Source organism: Aquarana catesbeiana, linkage group LG07, assembly GCF_042186555.1.
Source record: "Aquarana catesbeiana isolate 2022-GZ linkage group LG07, ASM4218655v1, whole genome shotgun sequence".
Classification (NCBI taxonomy): Eukaryota; Metazoa; Chordata; class Amphibia; order Anura; family Ranidae; genus Aquarana; species Aquarana catesbeiana.
The window spans coordinates 153423532-153443045 of record NC_133330.1 but is presented as its reverse complement, the minus strand read 5'-3'; the positions used below and the strand labels follow the sequence as shown (position 1 = coordinate 153443045).

General features: G+C 42.7%; 1 protein-coding gene across 4 annotated transcripts in view; it reads left to right on the top strand.

Moving 5' to 3' along the window:
- XRCC6 (X-ray repair cross complementing 6) overlaps positions 1-19514 on the top strand; it is a 302212-nt gene that overhangs the window by 124729 nt on the left and 157969 nt on the right. For all 4 annotated transcript variants that reach the window (XM_073592729.1, XM_073592730.1, XM_073592731.1 and 1 more), the window contains one exon: positions 6471-6654. In XM_073592729.1, coding sequence (XP_073448830.1) covers positions 6471-6654 — 184 coding nt within the window. The remainder of the gene's footprint in view (positions 1-6470; positions 6655-19514) is intronic.

The following is a 19514-nucleotide window of genomic DNA, read 5'->3' as shown; positions in this document are numbered from 1 at the left end:
AAGGGAATCTGAGAGAGAGGAGCCCTGTTTGGACTGAAAGCGAAGGTTTGCTTTACCTCATGTTTTGTGGGTGTCGGGGGACCATCCCCACACTGTATAGAGAGCAGTGTACTGTTTAGTTTAGCGCCGGATGGCAAGGATTTGTTTTACTGTTTTTTGTTTATTTTTATGACATTGCAAACCACCTGTAAATAAAGCTGGCAACCCGCCAGATTTTAAAGAAACTGCCTGTACGCTGTCCTTCATTTTGAGGAAAAGGTGATCCCCAAAAGCTAATCTCCCCACACGTGGTGGATTCAGCGGGCAATTTCTGAAGATGGAGGAAATGATAAAGGCCCTGCTACAGGCCAATGCAGCTCAGCGCAAAACCAACCGCCATTCCCAGAAGCTGCTGCAGCACAACAGGTGGCCCAGCAAGAGATGCACCGCCAAATCGCAGAGGCCACTGCATCACAACAGGGGGTCCTTGTCTGTTTGCACAGGTAGCATGTACTGCATCATGTCCAACTCGCATTGAAAAACAAGTGTGTGTTATTTCAGTGAATAGGAAGCCACTCACAGCCCTGCTAGACTCTGGTAGTGTGGTAACCCTAGTCAGGGATGATTGTGTAAACCCCACAAAACTACTGTACACCCCAGTACTATTGGGGTAATTTGCATCCATGGGGACTACCAGATAGCGGTGGTTGAGTTTGATACCCCCTGGGGCAGTGTAACACATTCAGTGGGGATGGTACGTTCGCTGCTTCATGAAGCTTTAATGGGGAGAGATTTTCCCCATTTCTGGAATTTATGGGAGAACAAAGGGAGGCTGGTAGGTAGAGCTTTCCCTCTCATCAGACCCTTTTTGCCAAAAGGAAGGGGATGCTGTTTGTGGGAATAAGGAAGCTGGAGATCCTCTTCCTTTCCTTGTCATGGCTGGGGAGCTGGAGGACCTGGAAGCTAGCTCCTAGCACGGGAGTAACGAACAGGAGAAAACCACTGACCCTGACAATGTGAGTAGCCAGAATGTGGTACCCGACTTAGAGGTCAGGAGAGAGGATTTCTGTACCGAGCAACTCTCAGATGCCACCCTCATGAGAGCCAGAGAAAACGTTAAGATGGTGGATGGGGAACCGGTGGATCCTAATTGGGGGGGTGTCTCTCCCCTACATGGCCCTTAAAAACCATTTACTGTATCAGGTGGTTAAACGGGAAGAGGACGTGGTAGAACAGCTACTGGTTCCCAAACCCGTCTGTAGGGTGGTGCTAGATCTGGCCCATGGTCATGTAATGGGGGGACACCTTGGTATCGAAAAGACCAAGGAGAGAATTGCCCAGAGATTTTTCTGGCCTAGGTTGTATGTAGATGTCAGGGAGTACTGTGACTTGTGCCCCGAGTCCCAAATGTTGGCACCGTCGCCACATTTTTCGCAATCCCCTTGTTCCTCTACCAATAATCGAGGTCCCGTTTGAGAGAATTGGCATGGACCTGGTGGGGCCAGTAGTGAACTTTGTCTGGGTCACCAGCATATTTTGGTAATCCTGGACTATGCGACGCGCTATCCTGAGGCCATTCCCTCGCGTAACACCTTGGCTAAGGCTATCGCCAAGGAGCTAGTCCAGGTGTTTAGTCGAGTGGGGATCCCAAAAGAGGTCTTAACCGATCGGGGCACCCCATTTATGTCCAGGGTTACCAAGGAGCTGTGTAAGCTATACAAAATCTCCCATCTCCGTACCTCTGTCTACCACTCCCAAACAGATGGTCTTGTCGAAAGATTTAATAAAACTTTGAAAAGTATGCTGAAAAAAGTGGTTGACAAAGATGGGAGAAACTGGGCTTTTTTGCTACCTTTATCTCATGTTTGCCATACATGAGGTTCTGAAGGCATCCACAGGCTATTCCCCCCTTTGAGCTCTTGTATGGTAGACATCCCAGGGGGCTACTAGATGTCGCCAAAGAAACGTGGGAAGGAGAGGCCACTCCATATGGAAGCATCATAGAGCATGTCTCCTTGATGCAGGATCTAATCGCAGCTGTCCTGCCCCTGGTATGAGAACATATGGAGCGAGCCCAGGAGGGTCTATGATCGTGGTGCCAAGGTCTGTACTTTCAGCCCAGGGGACAGAGTGTTGGTACGGTGGAAAGCAAGTTCCTAGCCAAGTGGCAGGGTCCCTTTGAGGTTGTCGAAAGGGTGGGGGAGGTGAACTACAAAGTCTACCAGCCAGGGAAAAGGAAACCACAACAAATTTATCATGTGAATCTTTTAACCTCCCTGGCGGGATGATTATTTGGGATTTTAGGTGCTGAAAGCGGTACAATTATTTTGCATGGAAATTTGGCGTTTTATATTGTAGGCCTGTAATTCTTAACAATAACACACTTAAATCTGTCCAAACAAGAGTCTAGTAGATATCCCGGGTATGATAAAGTTTGAAACCCAAAAACATAAATTATAATATAATAAATATATAAATAATTTAAAAAATAATATAATAAAAATAAAATTAATTTCTCCATAAATCACTATCGCTCAATTCTGCAAGTGTTCTAATTTTACTATCGCTGTTTTCTAGCTGGTCTAAAGCTACTTTTGACGTAAAGGGACACTTTTTGGTTGCTATGGACAATCTCCAGTTTCCAGGCAGAAAGAACAGTATATATAACTTAAAACTGCATGCAGGGCATGGGCCAAAGCACTGGGGACAAAAGGGATGTGAAATAATTTCATATAGTACTGTAATCTGTAAGATTACAGAACTGTATGTGTTATGATTTTTACAATTCTTTGAAATTTGCCGCCAGGCTCCGCCCCCCTGCGTCGCAACGCTCGCAGGGAAGGGAGCCTGGCACGGAGAGGCTTCGGAGGAGACAGAGCCCACAGACACAGCGGGGGACATCGCAGGATCCTGGGGACAAGGTGAGTAACGCGGCACCAGGATCCTGCAATGTAATCCCGAGTGTGGCTCGGGGTTACCGCTAATGGGACTGAATTTTAACCCCGAGCCACACATGGGAAAACCGTCGGAGGTTAAAGCCCTGGAAGGACAGACTTTACTGGCCGCATCCCTCCTCCCTCAGACCGGGTACAAGTGACACCTGACGTCCCCATAATGGATTCCCTGTCCATGGCACAACAAAGTGATGTTAGGGCGTTTGTGTACAAAAATAGAGACTTTCTCCCCCGTACCTGGACTGATCAACGTGATCCAGCATGACATATTGACGGAACCCAGGGTTCGCGTAAATGTAAAGCCATATAGAATCCCAGAGGCCAGGCAAGAGGCAGTCGCAAAGGAAATCAAAAATATGTTAGAGTTGGACATGATGGAAGAGTCCCACAGTGAGTGGTCGAGCCCCATCGTGCTGGTCCCAAAACCTGATGGCACTATCAGGTTTTGTAACGACTTTAGGAAACTCAACAGTGTGTCTAAGTTCGATGCATACCCGATGCCTTGGGTCGACGAACTCATAGACAGGGTGTGACAGGCTTGCTACATAACAACCCTAGACCTTAACGAAAGGCTATTGGCAAATACCGCTAACTGAATTGGCCAAGGAGAAGACTGCCTTTTCCACTCCTGAGGGCTCGTTTCAGTACAAGCGGATGCCTTTTGGTCTGCATGGAGCCCCTGCATCATTCCAGCGAGTGATGGACAAAACTTTGAGACCACGTCGCCCGTATGCAGCTGCTTAATTAGACGATGTGCTCATCCACAGCCCAGATTGGGAATCGTACCTGCCCCGAGTACAAGCAGTGGTAGATTCCTTTAGGAAATCAGGTCTCACGGCCAACCCAAAAAAGTGTTCCATAGGCCTGGAGGGGGCCAAATACCTTGGGTACGTTATTGGCCGGGGACTGGTCAAGCCTCAGACCAATAAGGTTGAGGCAATTCAAAAATGACCCCAACTGGTAAACAAAGAACAAGTTCGGGCCTTCCTGGGCATTACGGGGTATTAGACGGTTTATACCCAACATTGCCACCCCTCTGACAGACCTGACAAAGGGTTGAGGGTCCGTCATGGTTAAATGGAATCCTGAAGCCGAGGAGGCGTTCCAGAAATTAAAGCAGGCCCTTTGTGTATTACCGGTGCTTGTGACGCTGGACTTCACAAAGGTGTTTGTGGTACAGACAGACGCCTCTGAGGTGGGACTGGCAGCTGTACTATCCCAGAACAGAGATGGTGAGGAACATCAGGTTGTATACCTGAGCCGGAAACTGAACAAGCACAAAAAAAACTATGCCATTGTCGAAAAGGAGTGTCTCGCTATTAAATGGGCCTTAGACTCCCTGTTGTATTACTTGTTGGGGAGGTCATTTAGGCTGGTCACCGACCATGCTCCCCTGAAGTGGATGTGTGACAACAGAGAGAAAAATGGCCGTGTGACAAGGTTGTTCCTGGCTTTACAGCCCTTTAAATTTACAGTAGAGCATAGGCCGGGCAAGCTCCAAAATAATGCAGATGCCCTCTCCCGCATGCACTGTATGTTTGGGACAATTGTTCAGCCGCAGGGGCTTGAGCAGAGGGGGAGGATATGTGACGGTATGCGAGGTGAGGTCATGGATAATCGATATATTTCACCTCGCATTTGTTCTATTGTCAGAGACTGAACCGGAATCCAGCTCGGATTTTTCCAGCCTGGCAGGTTTGGTTCCAGTCCGGGTCTTGTGGTCTACTTGAGTCCATGCTCAGGTGGACTTTAAATGACCAAGAAAAGAGCACAGCAGTGCTCTGGCCTGAGACTCAAAAGGGAATCGGAGAGAGGAGCCCTTTTTGTTTGGACTGAAAATGCAGGTTTGCTTTACCTCACGTTTTGTGGGTGTCGGGGACCAGCCCCACCCCATATAGAGAGCGATGTACTGTTTAGTTTAGCGCCGGACGGCAAGGATTTGTTTTACTGTTTTGTTTATTTTGATGATTTTGCAAACCACCGGTAAATAAAGCTGGCAACCCGCCAAATTTTAAAGAAACTGCCTGTACGCTGACCTTCATTCTGAGAAAAGGTGATCCCCACTAGCTAATCTCCCCACAATATATATAAATCAAGCAATACTTTTTCACATTTAAATATATATTATTGAATTATCTTTTAAAACCAGTTAAATTTTTACACACTGAAACATTATTACATTTAGTAATGCTATAAGGTATAAGCTGTACAGTGCTACAATGTAAATGTTAATGTTTATCTAGTCCTGGTGTCCATATAGGAGATGAACTGTCTAATATGAAAAAAAAAATGCATCACTTCTGAAGTCAAAATTATGGTTCAGAAATTGAAGTAAATAACTGAACTGAAAGAACTTCGACATAATTGATAACTGGAAACAAGTCCATCCTCTAGTATTGACTGTGTAGGAAAAAGAAGGTCACGGTGTGCTTGTTGATAAAATCCAGCCAATATATCGCTTTCATAGGGATAAAATCCCAATACAGTATTGCTCAGTCCACAAATGTTCCACAGGTAGAAATTGGAGGTCAAGGCAAGGGAGAGAGTCTCTACATGTAATACAGTGTAATAAAGTGGTTGTAAAGGCAGAAGGTTATCTATCTTAATGCATTCTATTCATTAAGATAAAAAAACCTGTGTGCAGCAGCCCCCCCTAATACTTACCTGAGGTCCCTTTAGATCCAGCGATGTTGCAGGAGTGTCTCAGCTGCCCGGGACTCCCCTCCTCATTGGCTGAGACAGCAACCAATATGGAGAGAAAGGGGCAGGGCCGGGCAGCGGCTCCATGTCTCAATGGACACAGGGAGCTGTGGCCTTGGCTCGGATGCCCCCAACTACCAAGCTGCTTACTGTGGGGGCACTCAACAGGGGGTAGGGGCCAGGAGCACCAAAGAGGGACCCAAGAAAAGGAGGATCTGGGCTGCTCTGTGCAAAACCATTACACAGGGCAGGTAACAAAAATGTTATACTTATTTTTAACACAAAAAAAAGACACTTTAATATTGATTTTTTACTTAAAAAAATAAGGGAAAGAAAACTATCTTGCAAATGTTAAAAATACTATGATTACCATTCTATAAACCTCCTCTGTCTGACTATATCTATGATAAATTGCCTCAATTTAAAAAACATAGTTTGTGATTGTGCTCTGGTATGTTTTAGTGTGTCATTATTTTAATCTAATAATGTAATGGTAATGTGGACCACTCCTGAACAAGCTTGTTTTCTGCTGACCCATCTGCTTGAATACTTGGCCACTGAGCCAGACAAGGTATGCAGAAAAAGGCTTAATAATTTCCTGATCTTTGTACTGGTTCCAGGTCATACAGTAGCTACTGAAGCTTTGGTGTTATCAGAACAGCGAGGCAACTGGCAAATGAACATGTTCCTTTTTTTTTTATCCGTGTGGGTTGGCAGTGTCAAGGGGAATTGCACAATGAAAGTTTCTCTCTCTGTATTTAGATTGGCATTCATCTAGTAGACATTTCTTCACAAGGTCATTGTGCTGGATTTGAGCTGTATGTTATATATTTTCAGGAATCTTCTTGGATCTATTGCACCTTGAAAAGCTTGGTGGTTTTAACATTTCTCTGTTCTACCGCGATATTGTAAACACTGATGAGGATGAGGACCTTGGTGTTCAGCATACAGCTTCCAGGAAATTGGATGATCTAATGAGAAGAGTGCGGGCCAAGGAAAGCAAGAAGCGGGCTCTATGCAGGTACTTTTAATTGGTTAAAAATAGTTCCACTTTTTGGTACAAGTATGCCCATGATTCCCAAGCTTGAAATACATTACAATATGTTTTGGCTTTGCACTTTGTAATCGAAATCCTTTTGCAGGCAAATCTGGTCTTATAAAAACACACACACAAAAGGGTGCCTCCACCTAGGTGTAGCGATTTTTATTTAAAAAGAATAAAAAACAAAAATGTACTCACTAGTTAAGTGGATCAAGGTTTGTCATAAACCCATATAGACCTCCATAGGATCACTGTGAGGCTGCAGAGCTCTGCAGGCATGTGGCTAGCTGAAGCAGAGTTCTTGATGGAAGTACAGCTGTCAGTCTTCAGGCTGAAACATAAGCATCAGCAGCTTCCAGAAGTAGCAAGATGGCTGTAGCTCCAAACCGTTCCTCTCTGGATGGGTCATAATGACAGGAATTGGAGGAGGTGTGGCTACATGTTTTAGGGCAGACGGTAGCACCCCTTTATCAAACCATAGGAAGCAGATTGTCCAAAGGACAAGTCTTTATATACTGTGAAGGGTGGGAATAGGAGGTCAGTACTATTAACTTTTGTTTAACCCAACTAGTGTAAGACAAAAATAAAATCATATGGGGTATCGATTTTTTTTTTTTTTTTTTGTCAAATTGCGGCACAATGGGAATTTTAAAATGTAAAATAAGGTGGAGATGCTAAATAAAGTAAATAAACAAAAACACCAAGCGCAATAATGTTCTAGCGTGACATATACAATCAAATAAGTGTAAATCAAATGTATGTGAATGCACGTGCAATTAATTAAATAAAAATTGTTAGATTGACAATGATATCAAGCTGCTATCAATTATATAGTGGTCAGAATCCCCTAAAAATTAAAACATATAACATAGATTAATGCGCTCTGATACAAAGTTCAATCAATGTGAGAAAATAATTTTTTGTGCTAAAAAACCAATGTGAAAAAAATTACTACCAAATCGCTAAAAAATTGCATATATATATATATAAAATCGCAAATATATGAAAAAATCGCAAATATTTAAAAACGGTGTTCCTCCAGTTATACAAATCCACTGGAAGTGGTGCGATATCTCCAAAGTAAACTAAGCAACAATTGTGTATAGATATACTAAAAATGCGTTTGCAAATAGTGATCAATCCAAATTAGTGCCAATAAATAAATTATTAAACATAGATTGATGCGCTCTGATACAAAGTTCAATCAATGTGAGAAAAGAATTTTTTGTGCTAAAAAACCAATGTGAAGAAAAATTGCTACCAAATCGCTAAAAAAAATCGCATATATATAAAATCGCAAATATATGAAAAAATCGCAAATATTTAAAAACTGTGTTCCTCCAGTTATACAAATCCACTGGAAATGGTGCGATATCTCCAAAGTAAACTAAGCAACAATTGTGTATAGATATACTAAAAATGCGTTTGCAAATAGTAATCAATCCAAATTAGTGCCAATAAATAAATAAATTAGATATATTCCCTGTGATAAGTGTTGAATCCTCCATAATAAAACATTAAATAAATGATATGCTTATAAAGGTGCAATATATATACAATTGATGAGTATAAATAGATAAATAGTGCCAATAGAATCTGATTAAATATAGATGATTAAATTCATGAGATAGGATAAGTAACAGGCGACAGTTCAATCCTCAGTAATCTGGGATATCTGGATTCCTGCAGTACTTATTTGTTCACCCTCTGAGCTATTTCTTCCACAGCCACAATGAATGGTAATTTTCTCCGTATCAAGTGGTTTTATGTAAAATAAACAAAGAGAGAAAACATTGCGCAATATTGTTACAATAAAAGTTCACTCCTTGGGAGGAGCTTAGGACACAGTCTGCTGAATATATTGTATCAAGCAGCAGCAGCTTGCGTAGCAAGCCTTGTCCTTACAAGACAGCTGAGATCTGCCTATCTGCTTATCTGCATGCCTAAAACAAGTCAGGCACACGTGAGTGTATCACTGTGCTGTTTTGCCTGTGAACTTTTATTGTAACAATATTGCGCAATGTTTTCTCTCTTTGTTTATTTTACATAAAACCACTTGATACAGAGAAAATTACCGTGGCTGTGGAAGAAATAGCTCAGAGGGTGAACAAATAAGTACTGCAGGAATCCAGATATCCCAGATTACTGAGGATTAAACTGTCGCCTGTTACTTATCCTATCTCATGAATTTAATCATCTATATTTAATCAGATTCTATTGGCACCATTTATCTATTTATACTCATCAATTGTATATATATTGCACCTTTATAAGCATATCATTTATTTATGTTTTATTATGGAGGATTCAACACTTATCACAGGGAATATATCTAATTTATTTATTTATTGGCACTAAGTTGGATTGATTACTATTTGAAAACGCATTTTTAGTATATTTATACACAATTGTTGCTTAGTTTACTTTGGAGATATCGCACCATTTCCAGTGGATTTGTATAACTGGAGGAACACAGTTTTTAAATAGTTGCGATTTTTTCATATATTTGCGATTTTATACATATGCGATTTTTTTAGCGATTTGGTAGCAATTTTTTTTCACATTGGTTTTTTAACACAAAAAATTATTTTCTCACATTGAACTTTGTATCAGAGCGCATCAATCTATGTTATATGTTTTAATTTTAAGGTGGAGATGCTATATTCCATAATGGTAATGGGGAGATTGTTTACAGTTTATTGACTTTTATGTGGTATGTAAAGCTGTCAGAAGCAACCCATAGGGAAATGGTAAGGTTGAAATGAGGTTAGGATTGAGTGAGATGCCAGTGGGATGTTAGATTACTGTATTTAGTTCTAATTCTTTATTGAGGCCATGGGGGCTCAGAGTGTTTAAGGTAAAAATCCAGAACGTTTCACTTTTGCAGAGCCTATTGAACCATTCTGGAAAAAGAAAAAAGAATTGCGCTAGGTGCTCAAAAAAATTATATATATGAAAAATTAATTATAAAAAGACCGTGAAGGAGGTCCTGCTGCTGGACACACTAACCCCAATACAAGGGCACAAGAAATGGATGTAAAGAAAAAACAGTGCAGCGCTGGACAAGTGTTGCAAGTGAAAAAATTGTGAAAAAGTTGGTTCAAAAAATTAATTATAAACTAAAAAACAATATTAAATGACAATAGATAATCGAGACTAATAAATAAGCATCCAATCAAAGTCCATAGGTGATAGGAAATAAATGCAATAAAAGCAAAAAGTTCTAAATATGGTGTAGGTGAAATCCAGAGATTATTCCATATGGAAATCATGATCCATAATCCACCGCCAGTGCTGCCCACCACCTGGTGATAGAGGTAAAGGCTTACCAGAGAGCCTGCGACCGCCCTTATTCAGGGGGGTCAAAACAGGCTTAGTAGAGAGAGATGTGAGATGGACTTCAAGGGATGTCCCATAAGAGACTCTGTAGGAAATCTCGTCAGCTTCCTTTCTGGGCAGCTCCACAGCAACAACAGGGCGCCAATCCAGAAGATGTAGTCCCAAGGACGCTTCTTCTTATAGAGCTGCTGTCTGAGTAAAGGGTTCAGCTCTCTGAACACAGGTGCTGGTCTTGTGCTTTTCAGAATGACTTCTGAAAAAGCACAAGAAGATTGAGAAGATTCAGAGATGATGCTAGAGGAAACTGCAGGAGATTTCTTACCCCCTGGCTATACACCTGATACTAGGGCTTCACCGAAAATGCTTGCCAAAGTAGTAATGCTCACTTCTGCTATAAGCAAAAGCCTCAGCATATTTATATTTATTATTATTTATATTGCTTGATTCTCTTCCCTCTCTGTGCCCTTCTGCCTAGGTTCACATTAAAGAGAAGTATTTTTTGTTTTTTGTTTTTTTGTTTAGAGTCATACTTACCTAGGTGGATGCAGCATCAGACCAATGCTGCATCTGTCCCCCGCCTTCTCTGCACTGAGAACTAAGCCACAGAACTTCGTTGATGGCTCGGTTCTCACAGCTCCCCAAGAGGAGAGCTGTTGACTGTCAGTCAGAGTCTCTGCTTCTCCACGCTCATTGGTGTGCTGAGCTGTGGAGGTGTCGGGAGCCGCCTTCTCAGCGGCTCGCTGAGACTGCCATCAGTCAAGGAAGCTGGCAGATCCAGACTTGGATCTGGAAAGTTGGGATGACGTGCTGCCTCGACTGATTGCAGTGATGTCAGTGGAGAGCGGACTTCAGACTGCTCTCCGCTGAAAACGGGTCACAGCAGTGCAAAACTAATTGCACTCCTGTGACCCAGAGGAGAAGCCCAGCCTAAAAAGCTCAGGCTGGACTTCTCCTTTAATGCGATTTGACATGTCAAAAATAGATATTTGCCAGCACACCAAGGATCGGCACAAAGTGGCGTCCAGACAGGTAGTTTATTGCATGATCACAACACAAAGGTGCAATGTTTCGGAGTCATGCAGGACCCCTTTGTCAGGCATGCGATAAAGAATTTCAATAACCATCAACCAATCAGAAAAAGAAAACCAGAGCTCCTCCCACCCCCAGATAGGTATGACGTCACAAATCCCGCCAAAAAGACTCAAAAAGTTAGCATAATTACACAGATTCAAAAAAAGTATGAGAAGTGGTTAACAAAAAAACAGACACTATCTGTGTATTGTCATGTAGGATTTGATACTATGGATCATGAGTCACTGTAAGAACGGGCTAGGGAGCATCATCAATATGCAGTGCACGATCTAGATATCGATTGGCGCCAGTGCAGGGATCAGTAATTGCACATCACCACTGCGATCGCGCAAACATAGATCGCGCCCATGTGGGGTAAACGTTTGCAGGTCGGCTCAGATTACAGCAGTCATCACCGGCCACGCGTGTGCGTGATGCGCCGGTGGTGACCAAGTAACTGGATGCTGCAGTGCGGAAACGGATGACGCAGGCTGGCCCCGCCCATCAAGGCAGATTGAATCCAATCCAGGGAGGTGGGGGGGAGGAGAAGTGAATGTGGGGAACGTGAGTGAGTGGAGAGAAAAACAGCCCTCAAAGCAGCGGTGAAACAAGGAGAGAAGGACGGAAAGTGAAAAAGGGCAAAAAAGAGAGAAACACGAAAGGAAAAAAGAGGGGATTGGGACCAAGGAATTTGGAAAACAAAAAAAGATGGTTGAATATAGATGAGAGAGTAAAGTCAAGAAAATATAAGGATGCAGAGAGCCGTAGAAAAAAAAAGGGACAACAATAGATCTGTGCAGGAACCCACACAGATGTCTCTGAAATCGCTCCCAAAGTCGGACTGACATGTGGGTATGAAATCGCGCTGTCGGTATAAGCCTAGGCTCCAGGTACTAAGAGAATTTCAAAGTCTAAAAAGACACGCCCCATTCATAAACAAAGAATGGGCAATCTTCTGCTAAGATTTTTACTCCTCAGAGAGTCCTTGCCAAGCTACACTACAGTGGGGACTGAAAGTATTCAGACCCCCTTAAATTTTTCACTCTTTGTTATATTGCAGCCATTTGCTAAAATCATTTAAGTTCATTTTTTTTCCTCATTAATGTACACACAGCACCCCATATTGACAGAAAAACACAGAATTGTTCACATTTTTGCAGATTTATTAAAAAAGAAAAACTGAAATATCACATGGTCCTAAGTATTCAGACCCTTTGCCCAGTATTTAGTAGAAGCACCGTTTTGATCTAATACAGTCATGAGTCTTTTTGGGAAAGATGCAACAAGTTTTTCACATCTGGATTTGGGGATCATCTGCCATTCCTCCTTGCAGATCCTCTCCAGTTCTGTCAGGTTGGATGGTAAACGTTGGTGGACAGCCATTTTTAGGTCTCTCCAGAAATGCTCAATTGGGTTTAAGTCGGGGCTCTGGCTGGGCCATTCAAGAACAGTCACGGAGTTGTTGTGAAGCCACTCCTTAAGTGTGCTTCAGTGTTCCCTAAGGGTGCTTAGGGTCATTTTCTTGTTGGAAGGTAAACCTTCGGCCCAGTCTGAGGTCCTGAGCACTCAGGAGAAGGTTTTCGTCCAGGATATCCCTGTACTTGGCCGCATTCATCTTTCCTTCAATTGCAACCGGTTGTCCTGTCCCTGCAGCTGAAAAACACCCCCACAACATGATGCTGCCACCACCATGCTTCACTGTGGGGACTGTATTGGACAGGTGATGAGCAGTGCCTGGTTTTCTCCACACATACCACTTAGAATTAAGGCCAAAAAGTTCTATCTTGGTCTCATCAGACCAGAGAATCTTATTTCTCACCATCTTGGAGTCCTTCAGGTGTTTTTTTAGCAAACTCCATGCGAGCTTTCATGTGTCTTGCACTGAGGAGAGGCTTCCGTCGGGCCACTCTGCCATAAAGCCCCGACTGGTGGAGGGCTCCAGTGATGGTTGACTTTCTACAACTTTCTCCCATCTACCAACTGCATCTCTGGAGCTTAGCCACAGTGATCTTTGGGTTCTTCTTTACCTCTCTCACCAAGGCTCTTCTCCCCCGATAGCTCAGTTTGGCCTGACGGCCAGCTCTAGGAAGGGTTCTGGTCAACCCAAACGTCTTCCATTTAAGGATTATGGAGGCCACTGTGCTCTTAGGAACCTTAAGTGCAGCAGAAATGTTTTTTGTAACCTTGGCCAGATCTATGCCTTGCCACAATTCTGTCTCTGAGCTCTTCAGGCAGTTCCTTTGACCTCATGATTCTCATTTGCTCTGACATGCACTGTGAGCTGTAAGGTCTTATATAGACAGGTGTGTGGCTTTCCTAATCAAGTCCAATCAGTATAATCAAACACAGCTGGACTCAAATGAAGATGTGAACCATCTCAGGGATGATCAGAAGAAATGGACAGCACCTGAGTTAAATATGTGTGTGTCACAGCGAAGGGTCTAAATACTTAAGACCATGTGATAGTTACATAGTTACATAGTTAGTCAGGTTGAAAAAAGACACAAGTCCATCCAGTCCAACCATAAAAAAAAAAAAAAAAAAAAAAAAAAAAAACGTACAATCCAATATACCCAATACTATACCCACAGTTGATCCAGAGGAAGGCAAAAAAACCCAGCAGAGCATGCTCCAATTTGCTACAGCAGGGGAAAAAATTCCTTCCTGATCCCAGAGAGGCAATCGGATTTTCCCTGGATCAACTTTACCTATAAATGTCAGTACCCAGTTATATTATGTACATTTAGGAAAGTATCCAGGCCTTTCTTAAAGCAATCTACTGAGCTGGCCAGAACCACCTCTGGAGGGAGTCTATTCCACATTTTCACAGCTCTTACTGTGAAGAAACCTTTCCGTATTTGGAGATGAAATCTCTTTTCCTCCAGTCGTAAAGAGTGCCCCCTTGTCCTCTGTGTTGACCGTAAAGTGAATAACTCAACACCAAGTTCACTATATGGACCCCTTATATATTTAAACATGTTGATCATATCCCCCCTTATTCTCCTCTTCTCAAGAGTGAACAAATTCAGTTCCTCTAATCTTTCCTCATAGCTGAGCTCCCCCATGCCTCTTATCAGTTTGGTTGCCCTTCTCTGCACTTTCTCCAGTTCCCCGATATCCTTTTTGAGAACTGGTGTCCAAAACTGAACTGCATATTCCAGATGAGGTCTTACTAATGATTTGAACAGGGGCAAAATGATATCTCTCTCTCTGGAGTCCATACCTCTCTTAATACAAGAAAGAACTTTGCTCGCTTTGGAAACCGCAGCTTGGCATTGCATGCTATTATTGAGCTTATGATCTACCAAAACCCCCAGATCCTTCTCCACTACAGATTCCCCCAGTTGTACTCCCCCTAGCATGTATGATGCATGCATATTCTTAGCCCCCAAGTGCATAACTTTACATTTCTCAACATTAAACCTCATCTGCCACATAGTCGCCCAATTAGACAGAGCATTGAGGTCAGCTTGTAAATTGGAGACATCCTGTAAGGACGTTATTCCACTGCATAGCTTGGTGTCATCTGCAAAGACAGAAATGTTACTTTTGATCCCAGATCCAATATCATTTATAAAGATATTAAAGAGTAAGGGTCCCAGCACTGAACCTTGGGGTACACCACTGATAACCTTAGACCATTCAGAGTAAGAATCATTAACCACTACTCTCTGAATTCTGTCTTTTAGCCAGTTTTCTATCCATTTACAAACTGATATTTCCAACCCTGTAGACTTTAACTTACACATGAGCCGTGTGTGCGGAACTGTATCAAACGCTTTTGCAAAATCCAAGTAAACCACGTCCACAGCCACCCCTCTGTCCAAGGTTTTACTTACCTCTTCATAAAAAGAAATCAGGTTTGTCTGACAACTTCTGTCTTTCATGAACCCATGCTGTCTGTTGCTTAAAATGTTTTTTTCCAGCAAGAACTCGTCTATGTGGTCTTTTATTAAACGCTCCAGTATCTTCCCAACTATAGAAGTTAAACTAACAGGTCTATAGTTACTTGGTAAAGACTTTGATCCCTTTTTAAATATAGGCACCACGTTCGCCCTGCGCCAATCCAGCGGTACTATTCCCGTCATTAATGAGTCCCTAAAAATTAGATACAATGGCTTTGAAATTACAGAGCTCAATTCTTTTAGGATCCGTGGGTGGATGCCATCAGGTCCAGGTGCTTTATCCACCTTTATTCTGTCTAAATATTTCTGGACCATATCCCTTTTGAGCCATTGTGGATCATTGGAGGCTGTGTCAATACCACCCCCCTTATGGACATGAGCTTCCCCATGCTCTTTTGTATATACAGAGCTGAAGAAAGTAATAAATTAGCCTTCTCCTTGTCCCCAGGATCTTTTTTAATCTGCAAAGATATCAACAATTCTGTGTTTTTCTGTCAATATGGGATGCTGTGTGTACATTAATGAGGAAAAATTTAACTTAAATGATTTTAGCAAATGGCTGCAATATAACCCTTTCATGACTAAGCCTATTTTTGACATTTGGTGTTTACAAGTTAAAATTCGTATTTTTTGCTAGAAAATTACTTAGAGCCCCCAAACATTTTATATATATATATATATATATATATATAATATTAGCAGAGAATCTAGAGACTAAAATGGTGATTGTTGCAATATTTTTTATCACACGGTATTTGTGCAGCGGTGTTTTAAACGCAACTTTTTGAGAAAAGGGACACTTTCATGAATTAAAAAAAAAAAACCAGTAAAGTTAGCCCAATTTTTTGTATAATGTGAAAGATGATGTTACACTGAGTAAATAGATACCAAACATGTCACGCTTTATAATTGCACGCACTCATGGAATGGCGACAAAATACAGTACCTAAAAATCTCCATAGGCGACGCTTTAAATTTTTTTTTTTTTTTTACGGTTACCAGGTTAGAGTTACAGAGGAGGTCTAGTGCTAGAATTATTGCTCTCGCTCTGACGATCGCAGCGATACCTCACATGTGTGATTTGAACACAGTTTACATATGCAGGCGCGACTTCTGTATGCGTTTTCTTTGCTGCGCGGGAACGGTGGCGCTTTTAAAATTTTTTTTCTTTATTTTTATATTTATAATTGTGTTTAAAAAATAAAAAAAAATTTTGATCACTTTTATTGCTGTCACAAGGAATGTAAACATCCCTTGTGACCGTAATAGGTGGTGACATGTACTCTTTATGGAGGGATCGGGGGTCTAAAGGACCCCCGATCCCTTCTTTGCACTTCACAATATTCAAATTGGCATTTTCGGTGATTCTGAATATTGTATATTTTTTTTAAAACCAGCGCCATTGGCAGCTGAGTAAACGGGAAGTGACGTCTTGATGTCGCTTCCACGTTTACAATTAGGAGGCTGGGACGAAGCCGCTCACGGCTTCATTCTAGAGTGTCAGTAAGCGACGGAGGCGGCGGATTGGTGATCGGGCCTCCCAGTGGATCGGGAGGGGGGGCGACCCCTCCCGCTCCTCCGGTATAACAGCCGAGTGGCTTTTAACCACATCGGTTGTTATACTTGGAAAGCTAATCGCCCGCTCCACAAAACGGTATCGGGATGATGCCTGCAGCTGCGGGCATCATCCCGGTATAACCCCCGAAAGCCGAGTACGCACATCTGCGTACGCTCGGCGGGAAGGGGATAACAAAGAGTGAAAAATTTAAGGGGGTCTGAATACTTTCTGTCCCCACTGTATATTACCAAAAGTATTGGGATGCCTGCCTTTACACATTAACTTTAATGGCATCCCAGTCTTAGTCCGTAGGGTTCAATATTGATTTGGCCCAACCTTTGCAGCTATGACAGCGTCAACTCTTCTGGAAGGCTTTCCATGAGGTTAAGCAGTGTGTCTATGGGAATGTTTGACATTCGAGTTGAAGTCAGAATCCTGTGCAAGCCAATCAGTTCCTCCACCTCAAACTCGCTCATCCATGTCTTTATGGACCTTGCTTTGTGCACTGGTCCAAATCATTTGGTTGAAGGGGGATTATGGTGTGGGGTTGATTCATCAGTGCCTGACCTCATAAATGCGCTTTTGGAAGAATTGTCAAACATTCCCATAGACACAACCCTAAACCTTGTGGACCGTCTTATCAGAAGCGTTGAAGTTGTTGTAGCTGCAAAGGGTAGGCCAACTCAATATTGAGCCCTACGAACTAAGACTGGGATGCCATTAAAGTTCATGTGCGTGTAAAGGCAGGCGTCCAAATACTTTTGGTAATATAGTGTATATCCAGTAGAAAAAGAACTCACAAAAAAGTGGACTGTTAAAGATCTTACTGTCCCTATAGAAGATGTTCCTTCATTTAAAGATTCTGTCCACAGAAAATTTGAGACGCTCTTAAAGGCTCTTTCCTTTTTCAGGTCCAACCCTGCAACTGGCTATTGCTGCAATTTGTTAAACTAAAGCAAACTTGACTTCTGACTGAACACCTACAAACACTACCTTTTGCCCTACTTTTTTGCAGTTTTATGGGTTCAGTCGGTGGTCTGAAAAAGGGTACAGAGTTTCAAAATCTACCCCCTCGCCATTTTCTTCTCCAAAACTAGCTGACCTCACCCAAAGTCACATTTTTAGACCACCCTAAACCATCATGTTTCCCAGGGAGTGGTGGTTCTGGTCCCTCTTTAATGACCGGTACAAAGGATTCCATTCAAATCTGTGCACAGTAACAAAGCCCGATGGGGATATTCATCTTTTCTTTATCATACATCGTGGGACGCTGAGCAGGCTATATACGTAGCTATCTGGGTTATGCGCCACCTAAAGGTGAATGGATATTAGTGGATCAAACAGGAAGTCCTCCCCTATATAACACCTCCTATACAGGAAGTACCTCCAGTTTTTTTCGCCAGTGTCTGTAAGAAGGCGGTCACTGATGTGTTGCATGTGCTTTTGGAACATACTTGAGAGATCCGGAATGGTTCTGCTGAGAATCATGGACTTTAGTCAGATCCATTCACAAAGCTGTCAGCCAAAATGGATGGTACCCTAGCCTTGTTGGATAGGTGAGAAGAATCTCCAATGTTTGCCTGTAATGCAGCCTTACGGCACTGGACCCTGTTTAATGGAACCCTGTGCAGTGTTTGTTCTGACCAAGGTTTTTCCAGCAAGGTGCTATACAGGTCCAAGGGAGTGGACCCCAGATTAAGGGGGACCGAGTCCTTAAAGGTCTTTCGTGACAGAGCCCACCGTGATGGGTGAAAGTTGGACTCCTGTTTTGAGTCCTGCGGCGGGCATGGTAAGTTTGCATAAAAAAAAAAAAAAAAAAGAAAGATCTGACTGGTTATTCTCCCGGAGGCCACTGGGGACAGTGTGCTATTTGGTCCAGCCAGGTTGTGCTCTCTGTGTGTCTCATCCAGCCTCTAGAGGGCGAGGGGTCGCTTGGTATATCCTACGTCTCTGCAGTGTAGGCAGGAAGTGGAATTTTTTCTGTTTGAAATCACATGTGGGCTGGCTGAAGGATCAGCGAGGCTTTTAGCAACACGGGGCAATCTATGACTGGATAATGAGGTGTGAGTACTTGCTTATGGGAGATCTGCGTGACCAGACAGAAAATGATACATACATGCTTGCATTGAACTGCATACATACTGTACATAAATGCACGCTTGCTTACCTGCGTACTTGCCTACATGATTGCATAGCGGGAGACTAACACGGTTTTGGACCTGCATCCTTGAGGTTTTGGCAAATATATCTGCTTTTTTATTTACCTGTTATACGTGTTAAATGGCTCCAGAAGGGAGAGGCAACCGGGGGAGGCAGATGCATTGCCCTCAGATTCAGTGATCTGGTGGTGTTCACATCTCCCGATGGACTAGTGGTATCAGGATTAATATGAGCCACTGTGGTGTTTGGCATTGCAGTGATTCCTGAGGCAATCGTTTTTCACCAGATGGACTGTGGCCACATCACCCTATACACACCTGATCTTGGTTGATCTCATAGCCTAAGCAGGATCTAGCCTGGTTAGTACTTGGATGGGAGACTGCCTAGGAATACTAGGTGTGGTAAGTTTTTTTTTTTTTTTTTTTCCCTCCAGAAGTGAGACAGGGACCTAAGTTCATTATTGTAAACGCTCAACTGGCAGCGGCCCCAAAACCAAACCGGGACATGAGGCACTAGACACATTTCTAAACATCCTTCTGTTTCAGATGGGATTGGTTAGATCAGTGATGGCTCTCTGCATGAGGTATATTTCGGGTGTACATAGTCATCAATAACTCATATCTTCATGTGGCAGTTTTTTTTTTTTTTTTTCCAGGCTCATCAAAGGTTTCTGCGTTTTGCATTAGAAGGTCGCCATTTTCGTTTTGTGACACTGCCATTCGGGCTGGCCACAGCTCCCTGATGGTTCAAAAAGCTCCTAGCCTCGATGCTGGACTTGCTGAAGATGCAGGGGACATCAGTCCCAG